This window comes from Bombus bifarius, unplaced genomic scaffold (genome assembly GCF_011952205.1).
Source record: "Bombus bifarius isolate JDL3187 unplaced genomic scaffold, Bbif_JDL3187 scf7180000007984, whole genome shotgun sequence".
Classification (NCBI taxonomy): Eukaryota; Metazoa; Arthropoda; class Insecta; order Hymenoptera; family Apidae; genus Bombus; species Bombus bifarius.
The window spans coordinates 1,034,590-1,056,609 of NW_022884367.1; the positions used below are offsets into that span (position 1 = coordinate 1,034,590).

At 33.3% G+C, this 22,020-nt stretch overlaps 1 protein-coding gene across 7 annotated transcripts in view; it reads left to right on the forward strand.

Annotated features, from left to right (window-relative positions):
- LOC117204944 (fasciclin-1) overlaps positions 1-22,020 on the forward strand; it is a 373,763-nt gene that overhangs the window by 235,572 nt on the left and 116,171 nt on the right. For all 7 annotated transcript variants that reach the window (XM_033442870.1, XM_033442871.1, XM_033442872.1 and 4 more), the window contains exon 2: positions 12,064-12,199. In XM_033442870.1, coding sequence (XP_033298761.1) covers positions 12,064-12,199 — 136 coding nt within the window. The remainder of the gene's footprint in view (positions 1-12,063; positions 12,200-22,020) is intronic.

Consider the following 22,020-nt stretch of genomic DNA (forward strand, 5'->3'; position numbering starts at 1 on the left):
CAAATCCTAAGGATCGTAAAATTTGCTGAAAAAAAATGTCAAATCTTCCTTTTTCATATTTAACAGAATAGTGGCGGTAATCTTATTGTATCAAATTTTAAACTCTTATTAACACATATTGTACTGTTCTTTTGTTAGCAAAGCTTTTTAGTCTCTGTAAAAGTTCTTGTAATTCAATTTTGAAGTTCACTTTACAAGGATTTTAGCTGAAAATGTACTCGATATTTCGATATAAAATTCTTATTGAAAATTATTTCAGATTTTTATTTTCTATTTTTGAATTTTATTCTTTGGTGAAATAGTATGAAACGACCCGATAAAATGATTTGATGAAATGATACGGATTATAGGTAGTTTCTCCCAATTTATAGAAAGATTGCAGGAATATATGTTTGAACTTCTATTTTCCATTTGGCCAGATTATACGTGATCGGATTTTTCACGCGAGCAAAGCTGCGCGACGCATTGTCTACTTGAATAGTGGTTTTACCAGAATGAACGCTATATTGATCTACACTTGTTAAATCAGTGCAATTCGTCAAGCGAAACGTTCCAGAAAACGTAAATCTTATATTCAATAACGATTCCTATGATTCCACCTGTAGTATACCAAAAAAGTCTCACGAATGCTTTAGGATTACCGAGGAAAATTCGATGTATCGGTATCCTCACATCTAATGAAAGATATTACAAATTTTAAAAACGGATTACATTAAATAATATCGCAATTTGTTAAATATTTTTTTAAATCTCCTATTAAAAATTAGTAAATGAAACGGGGAAACGAATGAAAAATCGTTATTGTGAAATTTGGACGGTATTATGAATCTAAATATTATCGATCGTCTGACAGAAGCATCCGGCATTCGAAAAATTAATGGCCGCTTAAAAAGTTTGTTGTTTTCTCGGCGGCCAGATTCACATGGGCCTAAAGAAAAACAATAAAATGATTGTTAATGGTCGCAGGCTGCCCTGGTTCGGCAATTTCGGACGGACACTTAACCCCGTCGCTCATTAACTATTTGGATCGCGCTGATTATGCCACTAATTAGTAATCAATATTCAGTATGACCATTAAAGCCACGGAATATCGATACCAGTAATGCTCCTCCGCTTCCGAAGCCTGCTAATGCGACCGTTAAGCGAAGGAAGCCTTCCGAAATAATCGTAATAGCGCTTCCGCATTCAGATTCGCAACACGCGTTCGACGCGGATGACATTTAATGTTGTGTAGTGGTACGCGTGTCGAATGATCGAAATTCCTGTGAATAGTCCCGTAGGAGTTATATGATTCCGATAGATTCCATCTTTCTTTTTCATAAATTAATTTGTAGATCTTTTGTAGGTCTCATCACAAATATTTTTTTAACGCGAGAACTACACGTATGCTATTTGCAGTTCAATATTTAAGAAATTATATGAGATAAATAAACAAATAGAATATTAATGATGATTAAAGATTGCAATCTAACACAACCTAAAATATCTTTTTGATTAGTCTTATATTTACTTAAAATAAATAGTTAAGAATATTAAGACTTTAGACTACGAATGTTAATACTAGAAATTTTTATAAAGGAAATTCACCGCAGAAAAACACGACTGGATGATTTTATTGTTTTTCTGATTCTAATCTCGGTGTATGATCTCACAGGACAATTAAAAAAAAAACTATTAATCTTCCTCCTTCTAAAAAATAAGTTATTATTCATAACGAAATTACACCGTGAATGAAATATTAATCTGTTAAATTGAATTGTGACTTCAAACGAAGCAGACTGATTCCGAACAATTCCATTTATACGAGACAGCGAGCAATCAATCCGAATACAGTTTTGGCAGTGTTAAGCTGTGCGACGATCATTTTCAAATTATCCATGCGTCATAGGCACAGTTTGAAACAGCCATCGGTCATCTCTCTTTTAAGGGTATTCCATCACGATGGCTGGCAAACAGGGAGAGAGGATTCATGAGATGTCACGCGAAACCTGGAGGATCTAGGGGAAACAGTGATGATGGTAGAGGGGTCGAATTTAAGGGGTCGTTTCGTTGGCGGCAGTCTGCGATTTTCCTTCACCCAGAATTCATTTCTTCAAGTTGTTTAGAAGGGGATGCGTCCTGTCGATGACTCACGAACGCGTTACGTGAATTTCCTGCCTTCGTATCTCGTGTCTGCCAGAAATTGCGAGCACAGATTATGAAATGTTATGGAAATCAAGGGTATCCCCTTGTCTGTTGATACATGAAATCGTAAGTAAGATCGATCGTGCAGACCGAATCTTGATTGCTTTGCTAGATAAATGTTACGTTCATGGCGTTGGGGCATCGGTGAATAGGAAATTTTGTTACTGATAGAAATTTTAGGGTGAAGCAAATTGATTATGTTCCATGATTATGTATATAACTTGATCATGTACGATGTTAAATGGAAAGTAGTTCGTCCAATCATCCTTCAATGCATTCGTTAAATCACTCTATGTCAGTAAAATTCTATGTACAATTGGATAATAGTAGTTTTGCTCTAAGAGACGATTTCGTTTTTTATATAATAATACTGGATATTACACGTGTTTATAGGTATATGTTCAGAATATAATCAAACATAAGAATTTGTTTGCAGATTGATTTAATAAACGTAATATGTAATGCAAAATCTACGATTCATATCTACGAATCAGAAAATATAAGAATATTTAAACAAAACATATTAACAATATAGCTAGTGTTATATAGTAAAAACATGAAAATTTGTTTAACCACTCATTAAGAAGATATTAATGATTTTGTTGCAAGGAATTTTTGCATTAAATGCATCAATATATCGTGTCTGCAATTATAAAAATGGTGTGAGACATAGCTAGAATTAAAAATATAAATAAAGAAACCTCAGAAAAATTGCATTCATGCTGCATACGTCCTTAACCAGACCCAAATCCAGCTGTTAACAAGCTGCAGAACTTTAGGACTCTCACATTCTACTAAAAGTAGTACACAGAAATTCTCTAACTCTATCAAACATCGTATTTAATCACTTTGCCTTTGAACTATCCAAGTAGTAACGCAGTAAAATGCAACGTAGACACTGATGAAAGACTATATTATCTTGTTTGAACAACTTTATCCACAACGCGACGACAGAGCCTGCGAAAACAGAAAATGGCCACTGCTCTGTGCAAACTATGTCTCTGCGCGTGTAATGCGGACTTCGCAGCATTCGCCATACCCGCATTACCCTTCACGATGAAAAAATAAATGGGGGCGTGTTAGAGGATGGGGACGCGTCTCATTTCCGTCCTTGTGAAAATACTGGCTCGTTCTATCGCAGCAACTCAGAAGCACGAGTCTGCTATATAGACTTGACCCTTTGCTAACTTACCGACTCTATTTCATCGTTCTCCCCCTTTTCTCATACTCGGTCTTGTGTATCACGAAATGGTGCGACTTTCTTCTCGTTTCACTTTCACTCTCTATGCTCCGTTGAATTGTTCTTGCTGGCCACCTTGGTATTAATGTTCCCGAAGAACGAATGAGCGAACCTGTGATAAGGCACACGCAATGGCGGTCTTTAGCTGCAAACGATTTAGGGATGATAAGAATCCGGCTTTGCAGTTGTACAATGTAAACTTAGATGTATCGTTGACACGAACTTAAGTTGGAGGTTCGGTGGAATAAGAAGACCGTAGGAAATATTGGCTGCGTGAATTAATAAATTATTCGATGAGCTTGTAAGTACAATTGTAATTTGCAATGAAAAATTCTTGCTGCAATGCGTCTCTTTGGAAGCATACACGCAAATGTAGCTTGGTCCTTTTTTTCTTTAATTCGTCAGCAAATTTTATTTCATCTCTTCAGCAAGAAAAACAGAAAAGAAACAAAAACAAAGAATCTGGCAAAATTCTAATTAAAAGAAACAAACAAACATAACCATCTATTTTTAGACTATAATTGTATGCAAGATTTGATATTACAATGAACTAGAATACTCTTCAAAATGTTCATTATTGCTTCAAGGCCTGTTTGCACAATCTATATTAATACAAAAATGCAAAACAACCAATCAACACTGTCATCGAGTTATAGTGGAAAATTACAGATCAATTGAAATTCAAAAATATTTGAAATTCCATCTGACTGATTCAATTCAAGTCGACAACAGGAAGTTGTTTGCCCTCGTATTTCGTCTCTGTTGGCCATGCGCTTGCGGTACGATACCGCGCATATATATCGAAAACGCACCGGGAATGTATTATTTGCCACGTTATTGCATACTCCGTTGAGTCTCCTTTATTGTAGGTCGGTCAAGTGTACATTTGTTGGATATACATATAGACCGACAGGCAAAGATTCAAGGAGCCGGAACATTCGCCCTATTAATTTGCATACTACGTTATTGTCACGCGTGGATAGTCTAACAGCGTTTCGTGAAATTACGCTAATAAAATGTTTCACGTACACTTTCCCTTATAATCTTCGACGCAATTTGTTAAATTGAATTTAAGGTAAATAAGTCGGCTCACAGATGAGTTTTACTAACGCATGCAAATAATATATGTAACCCTTATATTTCCATCAGATTATATTTTGCTTGATAGCAATGAACATTTAAGCACTATTTTACAGAATGATTCTATATAATGTTTGAAATTATATGTACGAAGAAGTCCAAATAAGTAGTGCAAATAAATATTTGTCCATCCATTAATCGTCTGTTTTTTTTTTTTTTTTTTTTTTTTTTAATTTCATCTGCTCCTGCTAAGTATGGTAATTTGAAAATACTATTTTATAAAATGCTTCCATATAATGATTCAAATTACATATATTTACATGTGTATAATGTACTATTCAAAAAATATCAAGTAAGTAGTACAGATCAATATTTGTGTATGTTTGAAATACATATCTTGTGCACCTCATTTTTGTTTCTAACTTTACATAATTATGACACTCGTGTCTCATTACGGTACTAATTAAATTTCAAAAAATATTTTATAGAACCCACGTAATATATTTATGAAAGCTTTTCGTAATAAATGTCCAAATAAATGTACAAATAGCATTTTGTATACACAATTTTATACTTACAAGTTTGTTTCTCAAATTTTTATTAGTGGAATTGTTTCAATGCTTCCTCAATTGATTTCACGAGTCAACATTTGTGACTCGTAACAGGTTCAATGCGAAATATGACTGCGTAGTTTACGAACAGACCACATCCGAGCAAATACTTAAAATTCTTCTCCCTTGTAGCTATATTTCAGTTCGGTAAACACAAAAATTCGGGATATTACACGAACGATACCATTCTCGTTGAATTTGTTGAGGGTTGCGCACCATTTGCGGTTCAATGTCGTCTCCGACGTTGCGACGCGATGCACATCTCGAGCGTGGCACGGATGCATTATTCGCCAGGTTACTGCACGCGTCGTTGAACCGACTCCATTGTAAATTGGTCTGGACGCGTTTGTTGGAATGGTTGCCTAAGGGCGAGAGGACACGGGGCTTACCGCGAAAAGTCCAGGCAAAGGGTGAACCCGCTGAAACGCGATAAAAGCCCTTATATTGAATACGTGGTTCACATTTCAATATCTCGATGCACGTACTCAATGCGTTATCGATACGTCTAGCCGCTGGCTCGAAGAAAGAGTGATGGACACATAGCAGACCATCTATACATAATCTTCTATCGTTACCGATATTTGCATATAATGTTACAAAGAGCAAGTGATCTCTTTTTACAAATATTTTTTTAATGATTGAACAAATAGAATTGGAAAATAGAACATAGGTAATTGTACAGTGACTATGAAATACTTCTTTAAGAATTAGACAAATGAAATTAGTAAATAGAACTTGAGTGTAGAGTGACTATGGTATGTTTCCTGATAAGTCACACTTTTATTTTGGTGAAATTATATTTAATTCAAAAAATTCTAATTTATCTATCGATGGCTTATGTTTGTATATGTAACTGCTAAAACGATTAAGACGAGGGAAAGGATATATAGACATTTTTCTATTTTGTTTCTCACGTAGAACACAACAAGGTAAGGTAAGCATTTTTCTGTCAAATTTTTCAATGTAATTTGAAAGACACACATTTTTCAAATGGAAATTCATATTTTTCCCCCCACAGAATCTAAAGATATTGAATATTTACTTTATACATTTTCTAAAATATTGTTCCTTATGTAAAAAAATACTAAAAGCTATAATAACGTGGAAAATTCAAAATATAAATGAGAGAAATTGAAAAATTTAAGAGAAAGATATAGCGTAACCCAATTAAAGAATAAATTACTTAAAAAAGGGAGAAGGAGAAAAACAATCAAATCTTATGTAATGTGATAAAAATTTGAAAGGTATTAATCAAACTGTGATTAAACTACCAACGAATATTTTCATTTTATGAAAAGAATTCTTGTAAAAATTGCACTTTCATTAGTGTCCTATGTGATCCAATTTTCAGCTTGTCGTTGTTGATGTCGCATCCATGAGCTCAGATTACTTCGATTTCGTAAACAACCCCGTGCCACAATTTCAGGTCGTAAGCTTTGCCTGGTCCCTGTCTAGTTTACCAAAGGTTCAAGCGGATCGAAAATTTGACGTAATTTATCTCGGCTGATGAGATTCGTTGGATCCTCTAGTTGGTAACGTTAACGACCAATCGATCACTGTACCCAGTTTCCGTCAGAACGAATGACTTCTCTTTTCGTGACCAATAAATCGTTAACGCTAGAAATACCAGAGTTTATTTATACTACCCCTTTTAATATTTCTCTCAATTTCATAATTTCTTACTTTTGTGTCAGAGAATTTAATGTTGGTAATTTGTAATTTGTTATAAATAATAATAACTTGTTGTAAATAATATCAGTTAGATTGTACACGAAAGTCTATCCTAACTGTTTTCACAAGAATGTTGATCTTGCGCTGTTTTTTAAAGTGAAGATATTTAAATGCTACTTTATTTCCTAATTCGATATGATTGTATACTCTGATGTGATTTCATTATGAAATTAATTCCACAATATGACCATAATTTGCATGGCTATGATGTTTTATGTTCTCTTATTGAAGTTTGCTTGTTCTCGCGCACCTGATGAATGAACCCGTATTAATTGCCCGAAGTCACGACATGTCTCCATTACTCTGGAACTCTTTGTAAAAGAACAAGTGGACGGTACATATAAGAGAGAGACCAGAACAGAGCAGGGTAAAACAGTGTTTCATCGTTATTTTTCACAAATTGGCCACGCAACGCTTTGACCTGTAGCGAAAATTGAATCAGACCGTGTGTTCTGTTACAAAACGAGAAGGAAAATATCCATCGTACCGTGTTATCCGATTATTCGTTGCTGAATATTTTCCAATTTGCGATTTCCCATGTATGAATTAATTTTTTGTCTTCCAAAATCTAGGTAAAAAAATATTCTCTCTATATTTATGATTGACCAGATATATTTTGTAAACGTTGAAAAAAGTGAACAAGTCATAGAAAGCGACGTCATTTCGGTATAACTTGATGAAATTGTTGGAAACATCATAATGTTTGATTTAAAGGAATGTTTTATAATTACAAATACAAATATTAGGTAATATTTTAATAACGATTACCATTTCCAGAATATAATATTTTACAGTCTGATAATATCAGTGATAAATATCGCTATCGATATAATTTTTTCTCTTAAGAGTTCTTAATACGTATAATTTGAAAAAGATATGATCAGCTTTCGATATCAAATTTGCGATTAATAACCGAGTAACTTTCTGTTCGTGCTCATGCGTGGTAATTAGTACACGACGAGATAATTGGGAAGGCGAATTCATACCGAGCTCTATTAGCTGTGCATCCAGGTCGACGAAGCTGGCAGGAAATTTCTGATTAATTAGTGGAAGTTGAACTAGGATGCGGTCGATCCACGTGGTTCGGTATTCTGTAATGATTGGTTCATCTTTCAGTTATATTGTTAACTATTGCGAGTAGTCATACTATTTATTTGCAAATAGCAATTTACAGATGCATTAACATCATTTTCACATAAAATAAATTTCATATATCTTTGAATTTTGTAATAGTGCAATTCAATTCAGTATCTTTGATATCCAAATCCTTTGATTCAATCGTTCCTTCAAAAACTTGTATTTTAAATAATTTATAATATACAAATACTTCATTAAATTAACACAAGTAACAATTTGTCTGGTATCATAATACCTTTTCATTAAAAAAATAGTAATTATGAATACTAATGAAACTTTATTCCTCTCTAATGAATAAAAAATGTTACACGTCATTTTATACAAGGCACACCGCTAGCTGCTATTATGTTAATAACATCGTGCTCAGTCGTTAATTCCTAATTTTGCACAAAGCTCGTTGCTAATAACACGAGGATCGTTCATTATAAAATTCATTTAACAATCGCGACAAAGAATATAAAAAAGGGTTCTTCTTTTATGATGTTACACGTAATATAATGTCATAATTGATGTTTCAGAAAGGTTTTTTTAAGTCGTTCGTTAACTGCTTGAAATAAACGTGTAGGTTCAGGCGACGAACGAGCACGATGACGCCCGTAAACGTCGTTACGGCTGCCCTATTTCCGGACCCCTGGGACTTGCTAATTAAACTGGCTAATAGACGGTCCAGCCTTGGCTGGCCATCAATCGATTTAACTACAAATTCAATTGAACCTTACTTATTGGACGGGAAAAATAATTACTTGTTCCAAAGGTCCTCCTCGTTAGATCGATTCAGATTTTTACGTTGTCTGTGAAATTATGGTTTAACGAAAGTAATTGCGCGCCACATTCGTATTTGTAATTAAAATATATTAATATGTTCCGTGCAATATATGTATAGGCACTGGTATGAATGTACGCATAAGAATATGAATTCCAATAAAAATTTGTTATTTACATATCTTATCATATGTTTGCGAATATCGAACATTCTTTATTTTCAAATATCATATATATTTCTACAGTAATTACTAAAAACTTGTATAATCGGATTTACAAGATGATTTGTAAAAAATATTACTGTGAACAAATACCTATCGAAACAGTGAATAAAAATCCTGAATCTATAAAAGCTTTTTTTTTGGTATTTATATATGTGCAATGTAACACATTGAAATTTAATAGTATCCTTTAAATGGTCTTGTGAAATAAAAGGGTTAAATTTAATTGTTTATAAATTAAATTTACCACATATAAATGTGACTAGTATAATTCGTAATAACAATTACGACCAGGAACAACTATTTCCTCAAGGAAATATTTATCAAGAGTTATGTGTAAGATAAACAAATCTGGTAGAGGAACAGATTATTTTTAATATGTTTCTCAATGTAACAACGATATTACATAGAAGTGATATGTAAAATATGTGATGCGTTTCGTAATATTCGAAAGGAATTCTTGGAGGAATATGTTAAACTCGACTTCCATGAAACGACTAAAACGTATATAAAATATAAACTGGAATCGTATAGAAGATTTCCACAAGTCGAAGATTCCACGAGTATTCAATTTGTACAAAAGAAGATCGTAGGTATCTCAAAGCAAACTAAGTTGAATAAATCAAAGACTGTTTCAGAAGCAACAATTTGATACGGCGACATGAAAGCCAGACAGACGCTGTCTGGCTTTTGTTTTTCTGCTCTTGCTCTTTTATTACGACAGAAGGCACTTTTAAAAGAGAGAAATGTCAAACGCGAACCGAATGAAATTCTGAGGAGCGATGAAATTCCATGAAATACGAATCGCCTATAAAAACTCTTTTAATCTTATACATCGTTTCAATGTATAAAATAGAAAACTAAAAGACATGTTTATGAGATGCAATGTTGCGTCCAACTGAAAGGACTCGTTTTATTATCAAACATCCTAGATATTTTGAAAATATAAAATTTCTTTTAATATTATAGTGAATAGGAAATAGTCTGTGTTTTTGTTCTTTCTTCAAGGAAAGAAATCAATTATTTCAACTAGAATTTCTATTAATTAACTTTTGATTTTTTTATATTCTTATATATAGTGATATTCTTATAGAATATTCCATTTCTGTCATCCAAATGTTCTTCAAATGCCACTATGACTCGATTCTCACTGTTAGATTGTTTCTCGTTAAAAAATTTTATAGAAATGTGGAGAAATTATTAGTCATATACAAAGAAGGTTATGAGAACTATTTTTATCACACAAATTTTATATAAATAACTTTGCTACAAGTTATACATAAAATAGGACCAAAATCATAATAAACATACGTATTAAAATTACTCCTATCATACTACTCAAATCACTTTCGTAACACTATTTCGTTCAATAAAAAGTTTCTAATCTGTGAATACTATAATTTCACATAATAGCATGATCTTAACAACGTCTTAACAAAAACTTGATGGTATAGAGCAATAACGCAGCGAAGGTACATTTGACGGTCTCTGAAAATAAAGCAAATGATAACCTGTAGAATTACGTTATTATCTTTAGGAAAGGATACACTTTCATCGGGGTTTTTCTGACACGTAATTCACCATGTTTTTCCATCTGCGGAGAAGAAAACGTAACTCACGACGCACGGGTATAATATTTTCCCCGCTTTGACTTGGCACAGGGTTAATTGCGCATTGATAACTAACGAGCTTCCTTTGTGCAAATTTTCGGTGGAGACGAAAGATCCCAGCAAATTTCATTCGACGCGCCGGATTAAGCGCTTTTGCCCCAGCCTCTGGAACGCGAATCGCTAATTCGCTATGCACAATCGTAAGTTTAATCCAGCGTGACTCGACTTACATATTCCACATATTACTTCTTGCGCTATGATACCTATACGCTCGCAATCTGACAGAAAATCGATAAATGCTTCTTTCGTTTCCTCTTTCATAATGCCACTAATGCGATAACGTCTACATGACTGTACATCAGTGAAAAGTTGAAACGATAGTTTTTCATTTTCGTTAATCATTTCGAACGTCATATAGGGTTTACTTCAGATGTACAAGTATCTATAATATTTCTATTCTTTTTTAATGGATACGTTTTAACATCGCATTAAGTACACCTATCTGTGTGATTATTAGCGACGATGATAAAAACTGAGAATACTCTGGAAATTATATTTTATTATAGAACATCGTATCCTTCAGAAAAGAAAAAACTTTTGAAACTTAATTACTTTCGCAGAGATCTTCATTTAGAGTTTCCTTAATCTGGAATTTAGAATGACACTGTATATTTAGAACGGTTTAAAAGAATATCTATGATATTTCTGTAAAATTCTACAAAATCTACCATTTTTGTGATCATGCATTATAAACTGAATTTTATTCCCTTACAACAAAAATTAGTTGAAAAATTCAAGTAATAAACGATGTGAGGATGAAATAGCTTTTTAACGATTTTTTATTATTAACGGTTTGACGTTTAATATATTTGATAATTATATTATATTTTCTATATTTTACAAACTGAAACATTATATAAAATATGTAGTATTGCATATATTGATATTGCATAAATTCATATTGATTGCGTCAACTTCCCAATTTAACTTGCACACTAATTTGGCTGCTTATTGTTAACATTAAGTTTGTGCATACGAAATATCACTTTTCCAAAATATGGATAAAACTTGAAGCTTTGCTCGGTGAGAATAACGCACATAGCGAGTAATATTGACCGGTTAAATTTAAATTTCAAAAAAATATTGTATATGCGCCAACTTGATATATATGCTCATACGTATATGTGCATTAAGAAGTTTTGAAACATTCCCGCTTTTCACAGAATTTGAATATTTAGTATAAATTTACCTCCATTCAGCTACATGCACTTTCTGGTAGAAGTTGTAATATATCGAATAAAACATTCTTTGGTGTGTTTTAATGATTATCGAATTTGTTACAAATATGGAAAAAATACAATAATGTAATATAACATACAAATATATCTATTAGAATAGACAATATTGATGAAAATATAATATAAATAAATATAATAATTCTCTCAAGATTTTTTCAAGTAATAATCTGTATACTCTTTTTGTTGCAGTTTTATCAGTTATTGGAAGCAAGTCAGGTAGCTAACACCACGCTCACGTATCGTCACGTGACGGTTTTCGCGCCAACAAATCGAGCTTTCCAAAAGTACAGCGGAACTACGAAAAACTTGGTTCTCTACCATATGTGTAAGTACCTTGCGTGTTCTTGTCACGTTCATCCGAAGGTTTTTAAAAAGACTCGGGAAGTGTTTGCCTCGTTTTCACCGAAAGAAAAAGAAAAATGAGACATTAGCTCGTTTGCGCATTTAAAAAGTATTTGGCTTGGATAGTCCATACTTTTTCTTTGCTATTGTTGTACTTAAAAGTTTAGGAACATAGTGGATGTAAGATATATTCTATTTGAAATGTTCTGTATATTCTTTTATATTTTTTATGTACAAAATTAGCTACAAGCATTACATAGTTTTACTCTAAAGTCACTGAAGTGGTGGAAATATTCGATTCCTTTTACTTCAAACTATATTTCCTAAAATTACATGTAATTCGAGATTCTAATATTGATGCTGTCTTGGTGTTGAATTACAAAACCGTTCCATCACTCGCAAACGTGCTCACAAATACGATGATCATGTTCATTTTAGAAGCTTCTCCAATCGTCTTTTGTTCTGTCTGTTTAGTAATTAATACGTTGTACATCTTAATAATAGATGATATACACAATAGATTGGGAAATTTACGAAAATTTTATTAAACGGAAGACTCAGAATTATCCTTTAACACATTCGCTATTAAAAAAATACCTAAATTAATTAGATTTAATTAGAATTAATTAGATATCAATCTAATCACGAATATAAAATTACTCTTTGTCAAGGTATTCTACACTTATACATTAAAGAATCAAATCTTATCCTTAAACATCGAATTCATTTTTGGAATAATTTAAATACGTTGTCGGTATTCAAACACATTTATCTTTTCTTTCTGTTTTCTTACAACCCTCAAATTCCAAATTATTCTTTGATCTTCCCAAAGATCTGTATACGTATAGAATTTGACTAACAACAACCAAATTCTTATCTACCACTAGTAATATCATTTATCGTGTGATTTATTCAAACACGTTTAACCCATTTCTTGGGTTCTTATAGTTACACGTCAGACTAATCAATACATTAATCCCATGAATTTCGGAACAGAGCTCTTTGATCTTCGAAGATACGCTACATACGTGTATATGCGGGCTTATATACGCGTATTCGGTGCTCATCGACGTGTCTACATGTAAAATGACGATAGACTTAGCCGCAAAGGGAGATTCGATTGAAAATACATCAAATATGCACAGGAGTTGCAACGCGTGTAACCGTAATTCAAGGTCCTTCGACGAGGCACACGAGGATACCGCACGTTCCGACGCATTTGCGATTCTACAATACACCCTATATACACATTTAGATCGATGGCCATTCGATTCCGACCATCTTCGAAAATGTAAGAGCATGTATACGTCGTGGTTCAACATGATGCATTACATTCGTAACTCCAGTATCTCATATCGTTTTGCTTTGCCATATACTAAGCATCCTTTAATAGTTTTCGCATAGACTGATCCATGAAAGTGTTTGGACACATACCATAAGAAACTTTTATGGATGTATTGTGTGTGTTTTATGAAACATTTTGACATTTTATTAGCACTGTAATGAGACACGACTATCGCGATTATATTGATAAAATGTTGAGATGAACCTGAAAATGTGCACCACCCGTTCTATGTTTATACATATACATAGAAATTATTACGCAGAAGTAACTCCCGTATTAGTTGCGTTTCGTTACAATATGAACGAAATTTCAAAATGTTATGTATAATACATGTAATATACTTGCATAAAGCTTCTGTAAGTTTTCAAATGGGTACATTCGCGAGCTACTGTATACGCTGTCGTTTAAAAGTAGGATTTAAAATACAATACATTTCACGTCAATTGTAAAAATTCTGTTAATTTTAAATAACTTAAATAATAATATGAATGTCCTCCTCGCAAAAAAATATCATCTATCCTACGAAAATATTCATCGAGTAAAATTGATAACCGAGAACCAAAACCAGTTATTCTATTATGCATTATACATACGTTCATCTGCTAAGTTTTGGATTCAATGCACGCGTATTACTTATGTATAACAACTTCACAATGTCAACAGTCTGCGGCTCGTCTCCGGTGACTTCTCAATTCTGAACTGATCGATCCCTGACAATCTGAGTTGCGCGCTATCCTTCACGGTGGTTGACTACCATAGCAGCCGTATTCAAAGCTTGAATGGAATCGAGACCGCACACGATTAAATTCTCCCCAACCCGTGTTATCCAATCGTCTAAGAGGAAATCGCTTCATCTCTGTCTCTACTAGGAAATGTTCCTTTTGTTGATGCAGATAACGCGAACCTATAGAGTATTATCGAGAATCATAGGTGTAAGACAATCATTTGTTCCTAATTGGAATTTGGTACGATGCAAATTTCAATAATTCGGTGGAACCGTCAACAACGCTTGTTATTAGTAGACTGCTAATCTTCATGATGTAACATAATGTACTTATGATCTTACATGATCTTACATAATGTAAAAATATATAAATATCCACGGTATACTGCTTTTCATAATACTTGATAAGTGAAATAATTCCTTACCATGGTCCTACTTTTTTAATTATATTTTCAAAAATATGATTTAGCATAAAAATCCACAGTCCACTTGTTGTATACTTAAGACAACTATTCATACTGTATATTAAGTTTTTACCAACTTTATGTTTGCGATAAATGTCTCGTAACTTTCATATACATTTTCGGATTGGTTTCAAATTCTACCAGTATAACCACGATAGTCGTGTCTCTTCACGGTATCGATGATATTTCAAAAGATTTTGTAGAATATACGCAATATGTTTATAAAAATTTTCCATGGTATATGTTCAAATACTTTCATAAGCTACTGTATGTATTTTCAGAAACAAACGTTATTACCAACAATCCTATCGTAATTCGAATCGTATCGTAATTTCAGAAATCTCGATCGTAATGAACATGTAATAATTGAGAAATATGAAGTAAAATTGTTTGGCTTAAGAGATTTCAACGTGTCTGGTCGATAGGTCAAGCTGCCAACGAGGTATCCAAGCGAGTCGTTGGTAATAATTGACAGAGCAGCGTGATAGCATCATATATTCTGACACAGTGGGGCTACTATGAGGGATTGGTCGACTGCTGTAAATCGCTATAATGCGCCGTCGTCGGCGCACCGGTGCGAGATTGCAGAGGTAACGCTGCATTAACTAAGGAAGAACGGCTTTAGGGAACGAACAGAGACCTCCGATGGGATTAATGTCACTGACAGGGTCACAATGCGATTGATAAGGCTTCCAATTACTACACATAGATAACGGAAGACTCCGGGAATTTCGAATATTAATCTTAATTTAATTCGGTAGGAATTATCGAAATTATTAAAATTCCAAGTGTTAATTATAGTACTGTGGTAAATTAAAAGTATATGTATAATGCGCAAGCAACTTCATGGAAAGTTTAAATTCGGAGAATTTATTTCTAATTAGTCGAAAATGACGTAGTATTAAATTATTCTAATTTTATCATAGAAGCATTAGAATTTCTAAAAAGATAATTCAATGTTTACGCTTAGCTCAGATTTCTTCCTTTCCTAAATTAAAACATTCAAGTGAATTTAAATTCTCTTCTCTAATCATGCACTATCATTTCATTATATTTTTTATTATATTCTTTATATTATATTCCTTATTAATAATAATTCTATCCAAATCGAAATTACGAATAAAATCTATTACACATCATTCAAAGAATTTCCTCAAAATTCTTAGCACATCATTCTTTTTGACAAATAAGTTCGTAATTGTGAAAACAGAGATTGGATAAAGAAGAAATGCACATCTGGCATATAGATATACTAAATCCTTGATTTTATAGTGATATCCGGTTTTATACGGCGATTTCCTATGTTCAGCGGCCCCTTCGTGTCCCGAGGCATTTTCACGATTGCTGGCGAAGAAAGTGCGCGCGCGAAGGAAACAAGGAATTAAGAAGGGCGTTGCCGTTTTATGAAGAAACTTCCTTTGCGCGTTTAAGATGCCTCGAGCGACAAGAGAAGGGAAAGATGTCCGGGTTCTTGAAGTTACCCTTTGAACGACAAAAATTTCATTCCCAGTTCAATTTCGCTGCCAAATGAAAAACTTGGTTCTTACAATTAAGGGCGATTTTATTCAAACTGTTATTCTTCGAACGTGATGAATTTATTAAATCGGTATACGTGGAATACTTAATTTCGCACACGTGTAAAATCATTTAGAATTTTGTATGAATTCTATCAACGTAGAATTCTACTAATTTAGAATTTACTAAATTGAATACTCATTATAACACAGATTATATAACAGTCGCAGTTACGATTGTTAAACATTCAGAGTCACGGATAAAAATAGTAATAATAAATAAATATTGACTATTTTAGAAACCATATAAATTTTCCGAAGTAATTTTCGATTTAAAGATTCATGATATTCATATGAAGTTTTATTCGCTTCGATTAAACGTTTTATTTTTATGCTGTCATTATTCGAGCACAATTTTTTCGTTTAGTCGATTTAAATTCAATGGGCATGCGAAATTATAAATTCTATCGATTTTATTTCAAGCGCCGTTCGTAGTCATTTTATTTCTATGTCATACTATACAAAATAGCGAAGTATTTAACATGAAATTTCAAATTATTTTCAAAATTCGTTAATAGTTTGAAAATACTCTGTTTTACATAAAATTAAGTATTACAGTCTATCGGAATATCTCGATAAATATCGCAGAGTTAAATATCGTGAAACTAAGTGCGTTAATAGTGAAACATTGAAATTCCAATATTATATTACTGTACATAATAAATATAAAAATTTAAGAAGAATAAATAAGTGTAAGTATATCCACAAACAAAACGAGAAGACTTTAAAAGCAATCTCAGCAACCCAGTCAGAGAAGTAGCATAGTGACATCTCAGACCTGACAAATGGAATAAAACGGTATAAAGTCATGCAAGTAGAACAGATCAGCGCTTTACGAGACAAGTGAAACAGTTTGATATACAAAATACTTCGACTGAAAAATATAAGTACAATATTTTTAAACTTACGCAAACTGAATGGAATCTTTCAGTTTATATGACACGGGTAAAAATTGTGCAAAAATATGTGTATACGGACAGCATAAAAATATATAAAAATTGTTCAAAAATTGTTCTCTACTGAGAAAAGAGAATATCTACCACCGGAGTCGGAGAATGTTCAAGGGGAATAGGTAGCGACCTTCATTACGTCTTCTTCGCGTTTAATCCACGATGAATACCGGCGTCGAGGGGTGAAACAAGGAGTGCGTTCCCCGTGTGAAGATGGGTACCTCTGGGTATTTGTAACTTTCGTCGCCGACAGCCAGGCTGAGCCACTGACGAATAATCGTCATTCACGAGGTATATTTCTTTTTAGACTCCCCTCTGACTGGCCCCGCGCTTAGACACCAACCAACCCTTCGAATACTTGAAATACTCGAGGGTTCTCTTCGCGGGAGGTAACGAGAAACGCAGCTCGATTAAGATGTGAAAAAACTTCCTCGCATTAAGAAGAATCTGCGAACGACAGTCCGGATTTTTTCGATAAGAAATTGGTTCGAGTTCTAATTTGTAATTTGTGAAATAAATAACGCGCTGCGTGGTACTGTTGGTCGAATTAAATTCACCGAAGGAAATAAATTCGCTTCTGTGGGATGCTGGAGTTTTGTTATCGACATGAACTAGGAAAAATATGAGATAATTGGAAATTATTTTTGAAAGACCATAATTTATCTTATTAATAGACTCCTAGTATTTATGCAATTTCATATTTTTATGAATGAACTTAAGGAAATGGAATCTAGATGAAAATTTATTTTAGTCACTTAATATTGTAAGAAATATTTTATGTCGATTAAAACTTCATTAGGTGGAATATTTTATTTCAATAAAGAATATATCCCTGTATGTGAATTTTTTATAATTTTCAATTTTTCTAAAAATGTACGACAATTCATGTAATAGTATGATACAAAGTATAATAACATACTACATATAATTCATATAATAACAGTCTATTTATTGATTATTGATAATGTGGTATATAATTGTTAGATATCTATAGTATGCTTGTATTATAAAAAATATATAAAATATACAAAAGGCTCGCTGATTCGTCTGGTAATGCCTTTGAAAAACTGAAATTCGTTCTAACTCGACCATCACCCTACATCGCGAGTTTATGTTAAACGAAAGATAAGATTTCATCGCTAAAGATCTATAATTTTCTCTTATCAAAAACATAGTACTATTTAGTTTACTATATCCATGCGTAAACACGCATAAGACCATCGCTCAGAAAAATAGGCGTGCGCCAGCCACTTCAAAATAAGTGTCCGGAACTGTGAAGAGATTCGGGTGACTATATGCCGACAGGCGTCCGCAATGGTAAAATGACTTGGGCGGCTGTTTGCCGACATTCGTCCGCAGAGGGTTAAGTATTTGATATTCGTTCTGTACCGAGAGCAAAGTATCGATTTATATGGCCTTAGAAATGAAGGTTCAGAGTCTGGCAATCGCGGTGCCTATTGTTCCAGCGTAGACTATTTAACATCGATATTGCTCATTGAAGAAACATTTTACTTCCTGAATGTAATGTAAAGAATACATTTCTCCTTATTTCGAAGAAATGAGAAAGTTATTTCGAAAGGAATTTTGTAGTAATTTAGTTGAAAGTTAATACTCATTATGGTTTATGGAGAAAATATATCCAAAAAGTTATGAAAGTTATTTTTTAAATAACTGAATTGTGAGATAGATTGAGAAATTAGAGAATCTGGGAATTAAAAACCCAAAAAATGGAAAAATCCATGAATCATAGAATTAATGAACTAAAAAATTGTACAATAAAAAAAAAAAATTGGAGAATAATTTCATTGTTTACTCTAGTATTTTACGTTTTTGAAAGATGTTTATTTCATACCGAACAATGTTACACGTTAAAAACATTTCCAATCTTCAAAAGCTTTATAAACTTCACTGTCATTATCAATGTTACACTCTGCATTGTCGACGTACTTTTTATTCGTTTTCCAGAAGAGAAATATTAAAAAAAAAAATGTAAAATAATAACTGAAACACCACTGCACATGATATATACCCAAATAAAAAAAATTCATACAATACGTTTCAGCTTATCTATTTTTTAAAAAGCCTGAAAATTGTTAGATTTAGAAGATTGCTACTTTAACAGAATAACTCTTATATTAAAATCAGAAAAAAATATAAAAAATATTTGTCTAATCCATAATGCTGTCATTATATCAATTAACTTTTCAAGAGTTGATAAACTACATCTAATATTATCTCGAAGTCATCTGAGAGTTGAGTCATAAATATTCCTCAGAGGCGGAGTAGAATACCACTTGTTATCGATGAAAAATTATCCTACCCTCTTCTAGTGACTCACCCAATATAGAAGTGAAATACACGTAAGCGAAGAAGTAACAAGAGCCGTGTTCTTTCTATGCAGTCACGAATAGAAAGGGAAGGAACAGTTGGTCGGTATAACGTATCCCTTGAAAAAGTTTCACGACAAGTTAATAGAAGACTGCGAGCAACTAGCAGTATCGAAGAAATAGTACGCTTGGTTAGAAGAAGTAAGATTGATCATAATATTCCTAACGACCACTGTCTCTAACTTTAACTAAACGAAGGACATTAGTTCGACAAAGCTGTTGTTACGAGTAAAATACAGTGTCTAAATCTCCCTAATATCCGGAAGTTTTATTAACCAAAGAGAATGTCTGTTAGTAAGAGACGTATTTTCCTGTCGCAAATACTACTAGCGTATGAATATTATGGGAGAAAAACACGATAACGAAATTTTTGTTGACTTTTTTAATTTTAATATTTTTATATGATTAAACAGAAGATGATGATGGCAAGATGATTTTGGTATGAAATAGTTGAAATTGAAAGCAGCTTGTTTGTAAGGCAGATTACCGAGACAAACAATATATTAATACCTCCTATATTTTAATATTACAATGAGCAATATTTCGATTAATTTGACATTTGCGCTCTTGGATTTGAAATTTAATATCACAAAAAGCAGTATATTTTAAGATCCCTAACAAGTCGATTACAAAAAGTTTTACCACGATACTCTTCGCTGGATAAAGAGACACACGCAAAAATATTTGCCAATGTTATTCCACCAACAACTATCTAAATAAGTTAGCTTGAACGAAAGCCAAATCTTCCATCTTGCTAGAGCAGAGAGAACTGTGTCTTCCGTAATATTAAACGCTCCGCGTGTCGGTAAATTTACTCGTACAAAGTTAAAGAGTTGGAAAGCGCACGAGCCGGGGTAAAAGGAGGAAAGGGAAAATCAGGCCAGGTTTGGAATAGGAGAAACGAAAAGAGGAGAAGGTACACGTTCGTCAGGCGACGAAGAGAAACGCGAACTTTGGCCTTAAGGGGTAACTTAACTGTTCGGGCGTTCGCGTGAAACTTAAGAACAGTGTATAGACGAGGCTAGACGAGACGAGAGAAGACTTTGGAGGACCTCCAACTAAGAAGGAGAACCTGGTTACATGGTGCTCGACGTAGCAGAGAACAAGCCGGTTAGGGCTGCGACACATCTTGCGGCTCTTAGCCACAGGCCAAGCTCCTTGCTTCCTTGCCATTGTTTGTCTTGTTACTGACTGGAGAATTTCAAACTCGTTCGACCGGGCGAAATCACATTGTAATCAGAGCTATTGTACTAGAAAATCTTCTACTCACAGCGCTGTTAGTTAACCAACCTCAACACTGCGACACACGCAACTGTGCCTCATATTAAACTATATATTGGAATTGATGAGGGTCGCCTGCTATGAAGTTTACGCTTTGGACAATTGTTTGATGTGAAGAAAGATGGAGGTTTGATGTTGTAGTAATAAGTTGAACGATAGAGCAATGTATCAGGAAGTAGGTTATTGGTTTCCTAGGTATTTTGAGTTAAGAATATTCTTGAGGATTATTCAAAATTCTATGTGATGGAATGATACATAAATTACATCATATGACACATTCCTGTTTATACAATGGCTACAGGAAGTATTTGCATAAAATTTTTATTATAGCACTTACATATAAATTAATTAGATTTAAATGCCAGTAGTAGTTCTTTCATATGATTAGAAAAAAGCTCCATACCATAAAGAGAAATGTAAAGCCTGATAAAAAGACGTATTCTTCCTCTGTATCTATTTCTGAATATTGTACAAATGTTGATTATTATCAAATTAGTCGTTCCATTTGTTTTATACAAAATTTCTTGGATCTATCACTTTGTATCGTTGAAAGGTAATACATCTCTCCACACAGATCTTTTTGCCTTCTCAATTAGTTGTAAAGCACGTTACAGTGTCCTCTTGTAGCTATCAAATCATATAAAAATCGCAAAATTAGCAAATATAGACTTATTATCCTCTTTTCTCTCATCTGGTCTTCAATTGACTATTATTAAACATTAAACGTGCTTATATGAGTTCTCTCCCTGTGATCTTCAAATTTAATAAACACAATTCTACGATATTACGCGTGTTTATTTCGTTTTCATCGAAGCATCGTAAATTATTTCACGATTGTCGAGCGAATTGCTTGACTGAATTTCTCTAGAGACTGCCCAGTGGGTGCTTTGCGTAAATAATTGAAAGCAGGTCCACAAAGTTCGACGAAATAAAACGATTGAATCGATATTATTCGGGTCGGGGGCAATTTCTCAAAGTAACTTACCGTAAGAACGGTTAGCCACTTATTGACGACTGATTCCGCGAACTCGATGCTGGCCGAGGTAAAACAATAAACAAAAAACTTCCGGCAAAAGTTA